Source organism: Vigna radiata, unplaced genomic scaffold (assembly GCF_000741045.1).
Source record: "Vigna radiata var. radiata cultivar VC1973A unplaced genomic scaffold, Vradiata_ver6 scaffold_214, whole genome shotgun sequence".
NCBI lineage: Eukaryota > Viridiplantae > Streptophyta > Magnoliopsida > Fabales > Fabaceae > Vigna > Vigna radiata.
This window is the reverse complement of record NW_014541782.1, coordinates 539,837-555,915: the sequence shown is the minus strand read 5'-3', so window position 1 is coordinate 555,915 and position 16,079 is coordinate 539,837. Positions and strand designations below refer to the sequence as shown.

At 30.2% G+C, this 16,079-nt stretch overlaps 2 protein-coding genes across 2 annotated transcripts in view; both read left to right on the top strand.

The window, feature by feature from the left end:
- Nucleotides 1-1,971: 1,971 nt before the first annotated feature.
- On the top strand, nt 1,972-3,180 carry LOC106778125 (probable WRKY transcription factor 70). The gene is made up of 3 exons (XM_014666040.2): nt 1,972-2,054; nt 2,589-2,693; nt 2,772-3,180. Exons 1-3 carry the CDS (start codon nt 1,978-1,980, stop codon nt 3,178-3,180), a joined length of 591 nt encoding a protein of 196 aa, XP_014521526.2. The 5' UTR covers nt 1,972-1,977.
- Nucleotides 3,181-15,100: 11,920 nt separating this feature from the next.
- LOC106778124 (probable WRKY transcription factor 70) overlaps nt 15,101-16,079 on the top strand; it is a 2,197-nt gene continuing 1,218 nt past the window's right edge. Inside the window, exon 1 of the mRNA XM_014666039.1 lies at nt 15,101-15,450. Within this exon, the coding sequence (XP_014521525.1) occupies nt 15,101-15,450 (350 nt within the window). The remainder of the gene's footprint in view (nt 15,451-16,079) is intronic.

The window sequence follows — 16,079 nt, the reverse complement described above, 5'->3', positions numbered from 1 at the left end:
GTTTACAAGTTGAACAAACCTTTGTATAGCTTAAAGCGAGCACCCACGTGTTCGTACAAGAGATTTAATTTCTTCGTCGTTAACCTTGGTCACAATAATACATTGCAGTAGGTTTGGTGAGGATGATTTTATCATCTTGTTGTCGTATATGGATGGCATGTTAGAGGTAGGTCCCAACAAATATCGAATCCCATAATTGAAGGCACGGTTAACTAGGGAGCTTGATAAGAAAAACTTGAGACTGACAAATAAGATTTTAGAGACATAAATTCATCAAGACAAAAAAAGATAGGAAGATTGACCTTCTTAGAATAATTACTTACTGAAAATTTTGCAGCGCTTTGACGTGCAAGATTCCAAGCTAATCTCTATCCCACTTCCTATCAATTGTTCCTCATGTATGTGTCCTAACAATGAAGCGAAGAGGATGAAAATGTATCAATGATTTGTAGCCTTATGCATGCTATGATTGGTATAAGACCAAACATTGCACAAGCAATGAGAGTGCTTAATAGGTACAGGACAAATCCGAGTGGAGAGTATTGAAGTACTATTAAGAGGATCCTAAAATACATCAAAGAAATCTCACATTAATGGGAACATACCTTAGAGCTTAATTTTCATGTTATAAAAGAAGTCCAATGTTTTCTTAGGAGCACATCCCAAACTCTTCTCCTTTTCATTCCTTTATAGAAAAATTAAGAAAAATAGTTTTTCCATTAAGAAATAGTTTCTCCTTTAAAAGAGAATGTTAATTTTTCTTGTAAGTTCTCCTTATATTTAATTTTCTTATTTATACGAGAAAGATGGTTAGAAATAAAGATAATGATATATAATTTTTTGTTCTTTTGTTCTGTTTTTTTTTATATATATTTTATTTTAGTTGTGAATAGTTGTTTAGTGTGACACCTAACATTTTAAAAGTGGTTATTTCTTAATTTAAAATAGCACACTATCTAAGGGTTTCCTGCCAAAAGTTGAAACCCCGAGCCATCACCAACAGACCAACCAACCATTATTTTCCAACATATTTGTTTTAAATTCTCTAGGATTAATCTTCTTACCTTGGATGTTCGATAACATAGAATCTAACCCGTTCTTTCCAAATTACACACGTTCACATAGAATAATCAAATTGACCATTCAAATTTCAAAAGATAACAGCTTTACCAAATTTAAAACGTATCAACAAAACTTTCCAACAAATGAAACACATCAACCATCGACAACGATAGCTATAATAAAAGAATTCATAATATAATCTACAATTCTAAATCTTAACAAGAAAAGGAATCAACCCTCCTACCTCGTTCTTGTCCATACATGCAAATATCCCTAAGTACCCTTAACTATATACATAAACTACCATGAAAACAAAAGGGTATTATTGTCTAATCCCTTACTGTTATCTCAGCATGAAGTTGCCATTCTGAGCTCACCATGCAATCCCTTGAAAACAATCACACTGCTTCTCTTTCCTCGTTTCTTCACACTTCCAATCAGACAAAACCATTGCACATTTTCATCGGTGCGTGTTCTTCACGTAAAGCATTAGCTTGTGTCCTAAAGCTGTGAAATTTATGCTGTGGAAGTTGTCTACACTATCTAATGTAACATTTTTTAAATGTGCAAGTGGAGGAAGAAGTGCTACGTTGAATAAAAGGCAGAGTCTATCTGTTTTTGCAGTGTCAAAATTAACCAAAACCAGAAAGGAAAATGGAGACTCAGTTTTCAAATGGAAAAAAGGCAATGGAAGAAGAATTGATGAGAGGGCGTGACATGGCAAACCAGTTACTCGATGCACTTGGTCATGATAAATTGAACACTCATCTTCAAGATGAGGGTAGGTCAAACTCAGTGTTACCATTTGTTGAAGATCTTGTGCGCAAGGTCTTGTGCTCATTCACTAATACTCTTTTGCTTTTGAACTCCAATGAAACGACACCGTCTCTCTCATCATCAACCAATTGCCCTGAGATGGAGTCTCTGCATGAAACCTGCAAGAGTCGCAACATTCTCAACACTAATAACCGAAGAAGATGCTACAAGAGAAAGTAAGAACTTTATAATTCAAGTCATTCATAGCAAGAACATATTATAGTCACTGAGCCAATAAGCTTTTTCTAGTGCAATATTCCCTATTTTAATTTATTTAAAAAATACAAAATATTAAGGGAAAGTCGACACTAACAAATTTTTGTAACTTTCGATCAAATTGAGCTTAAAATGGTATACTTAAAGGAGTGAACTAAATAGTAAAATGATTTTTAAGATCCTTTTTTTTTCTATACAATAACATTAATGAAGTTCAAGTTTAAGATTTCATGTAAATACATAATTTATCAGCACTAGATCAACCGAATGAAAAATATGATTACTAAGAACATTATAGTATAATGATATATTAGTAAAAAAATATCAGAGATCATTAAAAGAGACTGGGTGTGTTAATTGCATCTTGGCTAAATGTTTCAGACATAAATAACTATGATTATATACACTCTTATAGGGATTTGATAATTGGATTAGTTGTGAAAATACTTAAATATAGGAATTCTTAATTTGATAATTTTGTCTTGTATATAAAGATCAATTGCGCCAACTTGGGAGAAGGAAAGCTCCATACTGATTGAAGATGGGTATGCATGGAGAAAGTACGGACAAAAAATGACATTGCACGCAAAATACCTAAGGTATATTCTTCAGTTTCAAATCAAATTAACTATAATTTTCTCTCTCTTTCTTTTGATTTCGGAATGATGGTTTTTCAGGAGCTACTACAGGTGCACTTACAAGACTGATCAGAGATGCTCAGCAATGAAACAGGTGCAGAGGATTCAAGATGATCCTCCTTTGTACCGAACAACCTATTATGGCCATCACACTTGTCGAAGCCCTGCGAATCAGGAGATTATTCTGGAACCTTTTTCTCCTTCTGCATCTTCCACGTTACTTAGCTTTGATAACAGCCTTCATAGCAAACAAGAAAACCCGTTTCCCTCACCACTGCTTGCATCAATCAAGCACGATGAACATGGTGCTCAAAACCAGTTGTCTGCGTTAGAGAACCTCCTATTATACGATTATGATATTTCTTTTGATTATTCGAGGAATGCCACTTTGCTGTCGTCGGCTGAATCCGTTCAATTTGAGAATGTTTTTGGACAGTTTGGATTTTGATGGAGAGGTAGTTAGAATTGTACAGCTTACATCTCAATATCTAGTTTCTTCAATAAAACCTCTGTACCTTAAATCTTGTCAAAGGATATTGATTGTTATCACTGCTGCAATCAAATAAATGTTACTAGTTTAATCCACTACATTAATCCTCAGCTGCTTTCAGAGTGAACAAAAATAAAATGGAAAAAGTGCTTTTAACAACACTTAAAACGCATAATACTTTCTGATTCGTTTTAAATATTTTTTTAAATATAAATTCAAATAGACCAATAAAATAATGATATCTGTTCCGTTGTCAAAATATCATCATCCAAATAAAATATAAACAAAGTTAAATCAATTCAAGTTTTTTTTCGACAAATTTAATTAAGAATTGTTTTAAAACAATATTTATTTGAAGTATAAAATGTTAAATATGTTTTTATTATTTATCAAATTTGGATTTTGTTGATATTTAAACTTTGATTCATTCTTATCTTAAAAGTTTCTTATTGATTAAATGTAGTTCTTTTGATCACAATTATATTCATTATTGAAGTTTTAGAACAAAAATTATTTAAAGTTTAAGATAAAAACAATATATAATTTCGTATGAAAGTTAAGATGTTAAAATCATATTTAACCCAATATTAAAATAGTATAAAAAAGGACTAGACAAAATAAACTTAAACAAATATGAAAAAACTAGCTTGATTCTCTAATTTGATTCTTCATTGTTATCAAATGATTTTTTTTGATTAATTTATAAATGAAGAATGAAAAATTAACTAAATAAGCTTTAACCAATTTGTTAAGAATCTCATTCATATGACTAATACTCAAATTTTAGTTTACTCATTTCAGGCATCTTTGATTAAAGTACCAATCTCCTCTTTCATCTTTTTATTAAGCAATTCGGTATTAAAAACTTAAATAAACCAAATTAGCATCCATTAATTCATTTAGTTTTTCACTTCTTCCAAACGTTAAAAAAAAACCATTAATATTTCTTTTATTTAAAAATTCTTGCAAATGAAAACCTATTACACTTCTGTTATTGCAAACATATACAAATTTAAGGTTTTATTACATTGCACGTATTTACATATATACATAAAAAATTATGAAAGCTAAGCAAACTGAAACGAGTTTTAATTAAAGATTAGGACTGAATTATTAACAAACATGCTAAGACAATATTAAGAACATAAATCAAAACTATAAATCAAAACTAAAAAAGAATTGATAAAAATAGATTTCAATTCATAAATTAAAAGAACAAATTGTTTACTTACATAACACTTTAGAATCCACTATATAGAAAAAAAAATGCATTAGATTACTTAATGTTTGTTTATTAGCACTGCAGAAAACCAAGATATCATCAACATATAATACATGAAAAGGAAATAAAAACATCTTTTTTACTTACCATAGGAAACATTTTAGAATCATCAATCATATAAGTGATTTTCCGACTCAAGACTTCTTTAGCTACACAAAAAAGTAATTCAGAAGATTACCATTGAAAAAGAAAATAAAATTAAAAAAAACATGACAAATTTAAAAATGATAAATGATATTTTGACAATATTTTTTGATAACATTTTAATATTATCTATGTGTCATTCTATGATTGGTTCAAAATTACTCCATAATCAATAATAATAATTATAAAAATCAACATAAACCAATCATAAAATGACACGTAGATAAAATTAAAATCTTGTCAAAAAAATGTTGTTAAATATCATTACCTTTTAAAAATTTTACAAATCCAAGATGCAAAACAACTATGGAAACCAAACTGGTTCAAAACTCCCAACAGAAAACTCCACTTAAAGGTATCAAAAGCTTTTTTATGTTAATTTTTAAGGCGAAATTTCCTCCTTTAGCTTTCTTAGAAAGCATATTAATACCTTTTGATGCAATACAAATGCGTTCTTTGTATTTCTTCTCTGAAACCACACTGATTAGCAGATATTATTTTCGCAATCAAAGCCAACCTATAAACAAGAATTTTAGAGATAATCTTAAAAGAAAGTTAGCTACAATAGGCCCAAAATCCTCTATTGAAAAAACAGCATTGAATTTAGAGAAACCACCTAGAATTCATCCTTGGAAGGATCCAATTTTGCATAAAAAGCTTTCTTACAGCCTTGCACAAATATATCTCCAATGATATCCCAACATGAATGATAAAACTAACCACCAAAATCATCTAGACCAGGGACACTATTCACATTAAGATTAAAAACAACTCTCTTAATCTTATATATTGTTGAAAGTTTCACACCGACTAGAAATAAGACCAAATTATAATATATAAATAAAGTGTAAACCTTATCTTACAAGTAAATTTTTATAGAGTTAAGTTAGGCTTAAAAGTCTACTTTCTAATATGATATCTAAATCATAATTAGAGCCTATCTTAGTGATAATATATAAGTGAGGTGTAAACCTCACCTTATCGTGCATATTAGCATATTCCAAATTTTGCTAAATAAGAGTATGAGCCTTTTGCTTTGCAGCAACATTTTCATGAACATTCCCAAAGACTTATTTTGCTAAACAGGTTTAGACCAAGAATTTTGTATAACAGCTTTACAATCAGCATGCAGCAGCTACATTTTTAACGAATCTAAAACTAGATGGTTTACTAAAAGCTCTATTAGAAGAAAAAGAAACAAGCAATGGACCATTTATCAATGCAAGGAAGATTACCAAAAACACGATCCAACTTTCTAACAATCCTCTGAGACCCTTGTCTGCCATTACTTCAGGTGGAAAAGGAACCTGAAGTTGGTAAAGAGAAAAGCTCACTAGAATTAATACAATTATTAAACTTAGCACAAGAAGTAGAGTTCGGTTGTGCATCCCCTTTGACCTCATCCGAACTCAGCATAACATTAAAGTTACCTTAGACACACCAAGAACCCTGCAAAGTATTAAGATTCCAAAGATCATGCGTAGCAGTATAAGTGTTGATGCTATAAAAATGATAATCAAACCCAGAAAGAGAAATAGAAATTGAAAACTGTTGATAATAACACTTAAAATGCTAAAAGAAAACTCTGATTTTATAAGAGACCATAACCTAGAAACATTTATATTATAATTCGGATTTGCAGAGACAGCAACTAATTGAAAACCAAACTTTCTTTCAAAGCAGACTTTAGGAAAAGAGGAAAATTTAGTTATAGGTTCAGTGAAAAAAGAATGTATAATTGTTAACTTTTACTAGTACATGTTTTTCAATTATAATAAAATAGATTAAAATAATTAATAAAATAATTAAAAATCTTTGCTGCATAATGTAATATTTTATTTTGATTTTGTAAAAGCTTTTAATTTTAATTTATATTTCTTAAAATTAACTTTAAATTAATATATTTTTCACAAGATTAGGATACTATAATAAATAATAAAAAAAATGTTATAAAAGAGTGTTTGATTCATATATAATGAGTGTCCTTTAAATCGGTAAGGTTTTAAATATTTCGTATAATTTATTTATGTTTATAAATAGTAAATACTTTGATAATTTTAAAATATATTAATTATTAAAGAAATATATTCTATCGCGTCATGTGTTTTTTCATTAATTTGTTTTCACTTTTGATTGTTTATCCATGTATATATTTCTAAAAAAAATATTAAATAAATAAGAGATATGGGTATTTGTATTTAATTGATCACTAATTAGAAAGGTGGGTTGAGTGAGTGCAATTATTCATAATAGATTAATAAGAATAATAATTCATAATGGAGGTGGCAGACATCATACTAAAACACCATTACGCAATTCTTATGACGTCACTATGCACATTCGTTGTCAACCTTCATCGGTTGTCTCACAGCGGCGTTGGAGAGTGAAAAAGTTGGTTGAGCACTTGCACTTGTCTCCAGATTCCGAATTCATAATTACAGCCTTGGATTATTTCTTGCTAATAATGCACATGCTAGGTTTCACCTTAGACTTTTCTAGCAAGAAAGTGAGATGAGAAAAAACCAATGACAGAAGACCAAACCTTCGAACTGGCTTGTTCTGAAATGGTCCCAGAAGCACTTATCAGAGAACGCGATTTTCTGAATCACTTTGTGTGTGCAGATGAAGAAATGCCGTTTTACTGAAGATCTTGTTGTTAAAGAACAACCTCACATCTTTCACAATTACCCATGGATATATATGTTGTTTCGGGGAAAACTGGAGAATGTCTTCCGAGAATTTGACGAGCATGCCGGATTAAACATAAGAAGTAAATAACTTATATTATTTTAAATCTTGACTTATTTATATTATTATTAAATGAATTTTTATCTATATAGATTTTTCTAAAAACTTATATCAATTTTAATTTTTATTAGTTGATTAATTGTTTTATTGTTTATTACTTGATTAATAGTTTTATTGATGATCTAACCGTTTATCAACATGTAATCGAAATGTTCTAGAATCTCATAGTTTTGTTGTGGAGGTGTTTCAATAATTTGAATGTTAAAATATTTTCATATACTGAACTCTAGAATGAGCATAAATAATTATAAGTTTTAAGAAAAAAAAACATTTTTTGTTCAATATTTATAGTGTATATTAGCTCTCGGGAACTAGAGTAGGAATACGCCATGATGACTCTTGAGAAAAAAAAAATTGAGTCTTTGGAAGTGTTATGAAATTAATGAAGATTGTAATCATCAAAGAACAATAATCTAACTATTGGTAGAGATTGTGAGAATAGATTTCTTTTCTATATTTACCTTTAAATAGGTGGTGAGGTAGAATATTGAGGGACCATGTCTGAATATTTTTTTTGTCCAATGTGAGTGCTCGTAATTTATATGGTTGAAGAAGTGGTGTAAGATTTTGTGGTTGTTTTTAGTTAGTCAATGTCTTCTTTTTCATTTGTTCTACGAAGTAAATATGAAATTAAAACCATCATATATTATTATTCTTTTTAAATGTCTAAATTTTTGTCACATTCATATCCTTCTTTCATATTCATAATTCTTCTTACCTATCCATCCACGTTCATTTCTTATATACACAGACATATTCTTCATCACACTATTATTGTCATATATTTCAGTGACACCTGTTATGCTTTTTATGTCCGCTAGAAATTAAGTCTGACTCTCACACAACACTAAATTTAAAGATCAAGTTATAAAAGAAATACTTAACTCTAACTTATTCATATACACCAAGTCAATTGTAATACGATTGAATAGGAATATATTCATAGGAGGTAGTAATTATTATTGCTAGTTGATATGGGGGGTTTTAAAAATTTGACAAATATAGTAAAGTTCAACAATAAAATGACATGTTTGGTATAGCTTGAGTGGAGAGGAGTCCAGATTCAAGTTGTATCATTAGTTGTAAAATTGGATACAATGAATAAATACAATAAATGTAATAAATTGAATACATACAATACCAATTATACGTTTCTTCTTCAATTTATTCAATATGTGTTGTCCCAATAGAAAATTCTAAATAACCTTACGATGATTCTTCTTGTAGTAAGATTATCGAGCAACCTTACGAAGGTTCAATCTCCAATATTTACTCCCTTTCGAGTAGTTTTTCTTTGGATGATACAATTAAATATATCTCCTTGCTTGTCATTTGGTTATCAATATTTCTTTCCTTATTCTTTAAGGTCAATAACACTTAAATTCTTCTTGTAATGTTTATCTAAGTCTCGAACAAATTACTCCATTGAAATTGAAATGAGTGCACTGTCTTTCTCTTGTTTTCCATTGAATGCTTTCTTTAACCTTTAATATGAATGATTAGATTGTAAAAATCGCCGATGGTGCATATACATTGTCTTCCTTCCGTGTTTTAATTGATATAGGACATGTTTTATGATCCTTCCCATTGTAACCCGATAAATTACCGTAAGCTAGGAAGTCATTAATGGTGCAAAATAACATGGCATGCATCATGAAAGTTTCTGAAGCAAAGACATCAAATATTTCAACCCTATTAACCCACAACAACTTCAAGTCTTTAACTAGTGGTCTAAGATAAACATCTATGTCATTTCCAGGCTGCTTTGGACCAGATATCAACATTGACAACATCATGTACTTTCTTTTCATGCACAATCTATGAGATAAGTTGTAAATTATCAATATAACGGGCCAACAACTGTGATTGGTATTTAAATTACCAAATGGGTTCATTCCATCAGTAGCTAAGCCAAACCTAAGATTTCTAGATTCTTGACCAAATTGGGGAAATTCTTGATCAATATTTTTCCATTACTTTGAATCAGCTGGATGACGAAGCAACCCATTAGTTGTTTTCTCATCTGCATGCCATCTTAGGTTTTTAGCGTTTTTGGGATTCGCGAACAAACGCTTAATTCTGGCTACAAGTGGAAGGTACCAAACTACTTTCAAAGCAGAACCATTTTTTTTCTGTGACCACTATCTCCACTGTTATTTTTTGACTTGTATCATGATAACCCACATTTTGGACACTTTGTCAAAACTTCATACTCATTCCTATATAATATGCAATCATTCGGACATGCATGTATCCGGTTATACTTCATACCATCGGACAAAGAATTTTTTTGCGTCATAATTACAAGTTGGTAATGTATTTCCATCTGACAGCATTTGATTCAACAACGACAACAATTCTGTAAAACTCTTATCAGTCCATCCATTGGTCGCCTTTAAATTCATTAGCCTTAACACCGTTAAAAACCATGTGAACTTAGTTGAACTAGTATACAAAGAAGTCTCCGCATCAGTGGATATTGTTTCATACATATGCGCTTGGGCAAAAGTTTCTACGCCAAAATCGCGGATCATGTCCTCTAAATTGTCTTCTTCCAGTCGATCTTTCATATTTATGGTGGAATCATATACATTTTCAGTTGGAGAGACAATTGGAAAGTCTATTAATTCGCTGTGCCATATTCATGTTATATAACTTCGTACGAAACCATCGCAGATAAGATGTTCCCTAATATTAGTTGCGTTCAACTTTCTCCCATTCAAACAACTCACACAGGAACATCTAAACTTGACTTCATCATCACCACTTGTACTCGCATTAGGTTGCACAAACTCTATAAATTCTTCTACCCCTCTCTCGTACTCAGTGCTGATGCGTAGTAAATTAATTCACTCTCGATCCGTACGCATGTTTACTGAAATTGTTTACACAATTTCAATAATCTTTAACGATCACTTTGATCGTGTTTGTATTCAAGGTGTGACCCTATCCCATTCAAGAAGATTCACTTTTTTTAGTTTATTAAACATATCAATTTAAACAACGTATCTAAAATTTCATGAAATTTTGCCAGCATTTCGCATTGGTTTTAGGTTACACGAAATGAAAGTGATTATAAATCACAATTAAATATGCACCTGAAGATGAATACAAAACACAACTACAAAATTTCATGAAATTTAAGACATGTATATTAAAATTGATATGTATTAACAAACTATGAAAAAGTTATTACTCTTCTTAAACTGTCTAATCAGACAATTCAAGATTCAATACTTGTAAATTATTATTACCATATCCACTCTATTCATTTTTAAAAAGTACATTTGTTCAAAAAAAAAAAAAACTAGAAATAGTAAATAATTTGTGTATTGAATCTCAAACAAGAAACTAAGGGTAATTCAGGACAAGAATATATTCAACTACAAATAATTACATATGCAACATACAATGTATTCAAGCAAACAATATATTGAAGAAAACAATATATTCACTCAAACAAATAATAACATGTTCATATTAAATGGAAAAAATTAAGAATAGGAACCTGAAAGCGTGAAAGTCTGTCAACAATGAAGAATGTCCTTCACCACAAAAATATAATATCTAGACAAAAAAAGCAACACATTAATTAGTCTCATTATTCCTAACCTCCTTAAACTTTATTTTATCACCATATCAACCAATGTAATACAAATAATTCAATATATTATTCTCTAATTTGCATATATTTAATTAAAAAATACAAACCAAAAATATATTTCTCTAATTCTATATCCCTATAACTCAAAAATATCCCTAATTTATATTTCTCTAATTTCTATATCCCTAATTTGTACATCGCTATCTTCAAAATTCTATTCACCTAATTTTAATAACCTTAATTAATAGGGCTAAACGCTCTATCTCCCATTGCATGGATTATCATCAACGAACACTACCATTGCTATTTCCATCAATCTGAAAATGAAAAACAAAAAAAATGTGCAAACAAAGAGAACATACCACGTGAAGAAAGGAGAACTGTGGCTGCCACGTGAAGAGAGGAGGCACGACGACGGAGGCGGAGGCGTTGTGAGGGAGCACGACAGTCATGGCTTCGAGGCACCACGCCAACGACAATGAGGAGGGAGCGCAACAGCGAGGTAGCGAAGCGATTGCGCGAGAAGCAAGCGCGAGGCAATGTGAGGCTGATTCTTCCGCGAGAGTAGCGGCGGAGTGGTGGCCACTGAGCGACAACGTTTTTTCAGGGTGGTTGGAGAATAGTGAAAGCAAAGGAGAGTTTGCGCGAGAAGAAGAGGATCAGTGAGAAGGGTAACTTCTGAGATTATAATACACTATACTGCCTCGGTTCCAAACTTAACCGAGGTAATAGAGGCATATTGTCTTGGTTATTAGCTCACCTGATGCCTATACTGTCTGCAGATAATTAAAAATGAAATATATAATGACAATTTTGAAAATTTATTCACCTTATATGCCTCGGTTGGCACCTAACCGATGATATAACGCTTTTATGCCTCGATTTTGCAAACAACCGAGGCGGTATCCCTGTCAATCAGAGAAGTTTATGATCTTCAATTGATTTGGAAAAGGGCAGAGGGGTGGGTGACAAAGTTTCGGCCTGGGTTTTGAGTGTAACCATATCCCTGTCAATCAGAGAAGTTTTTAATCTACAGCTTATCTGCAGAGGAGCAGAGGGTTGGGTGACAGAGTTTAGGCCTCGATTCTGAGTGTAACGGAGATAGTATACTTTATTCAGAAAGTATGTCAGCTTATCAGTGATTGCAGGGTGAGCAGACAATACTTTATGCCTCGGTTGCTGACTTAACCAAGGTAGTAGACGGGTTACGCTTCGGTTTCCTAAGAACCGAGACACATAAGTTCTCTAAAATTAGAAAAATGCCACCATGCTTTTATACACTATAGTTTCAACAAAACTGAGACCTATATAATGTGCTAAAAAACATTTTTTGTACTAGTGTATGGATAAAATCTTAGACAATATAAGTTGAAAAATGGTGTCAAATAAAATTTACTTTGACCTCAATAATGCTTCGATCGAAGTTGAGATGAGAATCTCTTGAGTCATACCGAATCAAAGAGAGAATTTGAAATATATATATATATATATATATATATATATATATATATATATATATATATATATATATATATATATATATATATATATATATATATATATATATATATATATATATATATATAAAAGCATAGAGTAAATTTTTTTAAAAGTCTTCAGTTTTTAATAAAAGTTAAAATGATCTATTTTTGAATAAGTAAATTACATTTATATATTGGATGAAATTTTTTTATAAAGAATTGGATAAGATTTCTAAGATACAAGGTCAGTTCACTCGAAATACGAATAGTTCATGAAATAGATGTTTGTTGGACACAATTATCAACATATCGTTTTTATTTCACCAAAATGACAATTATTGCTATGGAATAACTCATAAATTCACTTGAAATCTTCTATCGGAAAAACATGTAGAAGAAAAGAGAGTTCTGGTCAAATGCTAGAAATAGTACAAGATAAATGAGAAAAATTAAAAAACAAGCAAACACAATAAATTAACATGGTTGAAATATAATATTAAAGAACTTCAATATGTATCCATAGAGAATAATTACAAGGAAAAGGTCTCTTTAACAACTCTTTTTTTGACAATTTTTTGACAATGCATACGTGACAGCTTATGATTGGTTCGTTTCAAATATTCTTTTAAAATAAATTCAAACAAACGAATGAAATGGTGACACGTGTCTTGTTGTAAAAAAAGTTGTCAAAAAATATTATTAAAATATCATTTTCCTAATTATAACGCAGGAAAACTCAAATGTTAGCACTCAAATTTAACCTAATACAAAGGTTATGAGGTCCTATATATACACATTCTTTTATAATTGATAAGCAAGAGACACACCTATACTCAGATATGAAGACTCGTATTTAGTGCTTTGAGCAAGACATTTGACCAATGCTTTTATCATAGAAGTTAAGTAGACACTAGAATATACTTGACATATAAGCAAACAACACATACTATACTAGACGTTACGAGACTAGTCATCTAAAGTCCACATATATATTACACATATTTTGTACTACATGTAACTTTTGAATCATCCAACCATGATAGTCGTTTAAGGACCTCTTAAACAATATCATATTGAGCCAAAACTTCATCTATAAACTTCATCTATAAACAATATCATATTGAAACAAATTTATATAACTTTTTTTAAATTTTCACTTTTAATTTGCATAAGCTAATTTTAGGTTTTACATTTAGTTATTTTTCCTTCAATAAGTGTTCGTAAGAGAATATTCTAAACAGTTTAAATTATTTGTAATAATTAGAAAATAGTTTATAAGTAGAAAGTTCTGAACTTATATATAAATCAATTTTATAATATTTAGTTATACCTGCTCTAATTTATAAGAATGTATCAATAATGTATTTTAACGTTTTTCAGATAGTCTCGTTAGATCACTTGTTCTCACATAAGCATCACATTCTTTATAGGTCTAGTATTCTAAACTTTTATTACAAAGTTTATAGGTCTCGTTAGAATCCCCTTTTTTTGTTGTGTTTTGTATATATCTATTTCTACATGGGTTTGACTATCTCAAATACTCCACTTAAAAGATAATTTTGTGATAAAACAAAAATGTTGTTCTATTAATATTTTGAGACTGTGAAAGAAATAGTTGATAAAGTAAAAAAAAAATATAGAAATAATAGAATGTTAAAGTAATTGTTAAAAGAATTGTATTTTATAATTGTCTTAGTTATGATAAATATTGTGTTACATCAAATGATATATATACATTGATATTTATTAATTCATAAATTATTTTAAAACATATTAATCACAACTTATGTAGAATGTGTTATATTTGTCTTATATTTTTACTTATATAGAATCTTGATTTTTTTTCTTCATATTTTAGATTCTTTTATAATATTTTGAAACTTTTATTATATCTTAATATTTTTATCTTAAAATTTTTTATATTCTTTTACAATTTGCATTTCAGTATAATACATTCATTTCTTTCTGTTTAGGAATTTCAATGAAAGTTACGAGGACACACAATTCAGGTTAGAATGCAGTAATTAATGTCAATGAACTGTAGCAGTAAACTTGGTTTCGTTGAGTAAATCATATGTTTTCTTGTTATTAAGTCTAGCATTAGCAGTTTGTTCCGTCCAAGGTTTGTTGAAAAGATTCAACGTATGTCTTTGAAATATTGGAAATTTGTACTCTGTTGCAGTCTGCTTGTCTCAAATTCTTAAAAGCTTGGATCATAAGTTGTATATAAAGAGCTACAGTTGACTAATTTGCAATAGTGGCAGTTTCCTAATTACCTTTCTAATGTATTAATATGCAATGGCCAAGTTTACAGCTTGAAGTAAACCCTAACTACTCCTTCCCCATTAATAAATAAATAAAAATAAAACCTGCCCAGCCTGGAAAATTAATATTCTACGGTAGCAATTAACTCTTTGAACAGTGAGCCAACATTTTCCATTAAGAAATCATTGTCTCTATTCTTAAGAACACGGACTCTTAGGATCTATTTGAATAAACGACACCATTTCTCTTCTCTTTTCATCAGGTCTGCAATCTGTTCATCCTTCCATCACAGAAATGGAGAATCTTCCCTCAAATGGAAGAAAGGCAATAGAAGAAGAACTAATCAAAGGGCGTGACATAGCAAACCAGTTACTTGAAGTACTTGTTCTTAAATCCAACACTCGTCATCATGCAGATCTTGAAGGGTCAATGCTTCCATTTGCTGAAGATCTCGTGCGCAAGGTGCTGTGTTCTTTTACAAACACCCTCTTGCTTTTGAACACCGATCATTGTTATTCCTCCAACCATGCTGTTATTCCTATCCTTACCAAAGATGCCCATTTCCAAAACCCTGACCACATCAAGGATGAGCCTTGCAAAAGCTTCTTCCATCCCAGAAAAAGAAGAGGGTGCTACAAGAGAAAGTAAGAATTATAAGTCCTTCCTTTGCCTGCTAAATATCAGATTATTATTTGTGAACTTCTTCTTGATTATCATATCTCAATCCTTTAGTTATTTGAGAATATTAATTCCAAGGAAGATGTTTTTTTTACACCCAGTTGACAACCTATTTTTAGAAGTATTTTAGTCCTTAAACAAGTTAACTTTTATATTTATAAAGAAAAAAATTCAAGAGTAAAATAGTGAATGTAAAGTGTAAGTAAAATTTTGTTGAGTGTGAAAATAATACTAGCCTAATTTCAATCCATGATGCAGAAAGACAGTGATGTGTATTTTTTCCTAATTTCAATCCATGATGCAGAAAGATAGTGATGTGTATTCCCCCATCTGATATGATAGATCATACTTCATTGTCATCCCATAATTATGGATATTTTTTATTATTGTTCCATTTTTTATTAGTTTAATTCATATGTTAAAATAAATTTTGTCGCTTTATTTTTGATAGAGATATCTTTGTCTCTAAGCTTTCAATTATTCTAATCTGGTCGTCTGCACGTGGGTTAATTTTGCAAATAAATTCCAAAAGCTTTTCCGATCCCTTTAAAATATGTGTTATTATATATATATATATATATATATATATATATAT

Excerpts from the sequence above, each read along its gene's own strand:
- LOC106778125 (XM_014666040.2), top strand. The coding sequence starts at position 1,978 with ATGGAGTCTCTGCATGAAACCTGCAAGAGTCGCAACATTCTCAACACT. Across the intron at positions 2,055-2,588 it reads AGAAGATGCTACAAGAGAAA|ATCAATTGCGCCAACTTGGG; the intron begins GTAAGAACTTTA and ends TTGTATATAAAG. Across the intron at positions 2,694-2,771 it reads TTGCACGCAAAATACCTAAG|GAGCTACTACAGGTGCACTT; the intron begins GTATATTCTTCA and ends ATGGTTTTTCAG.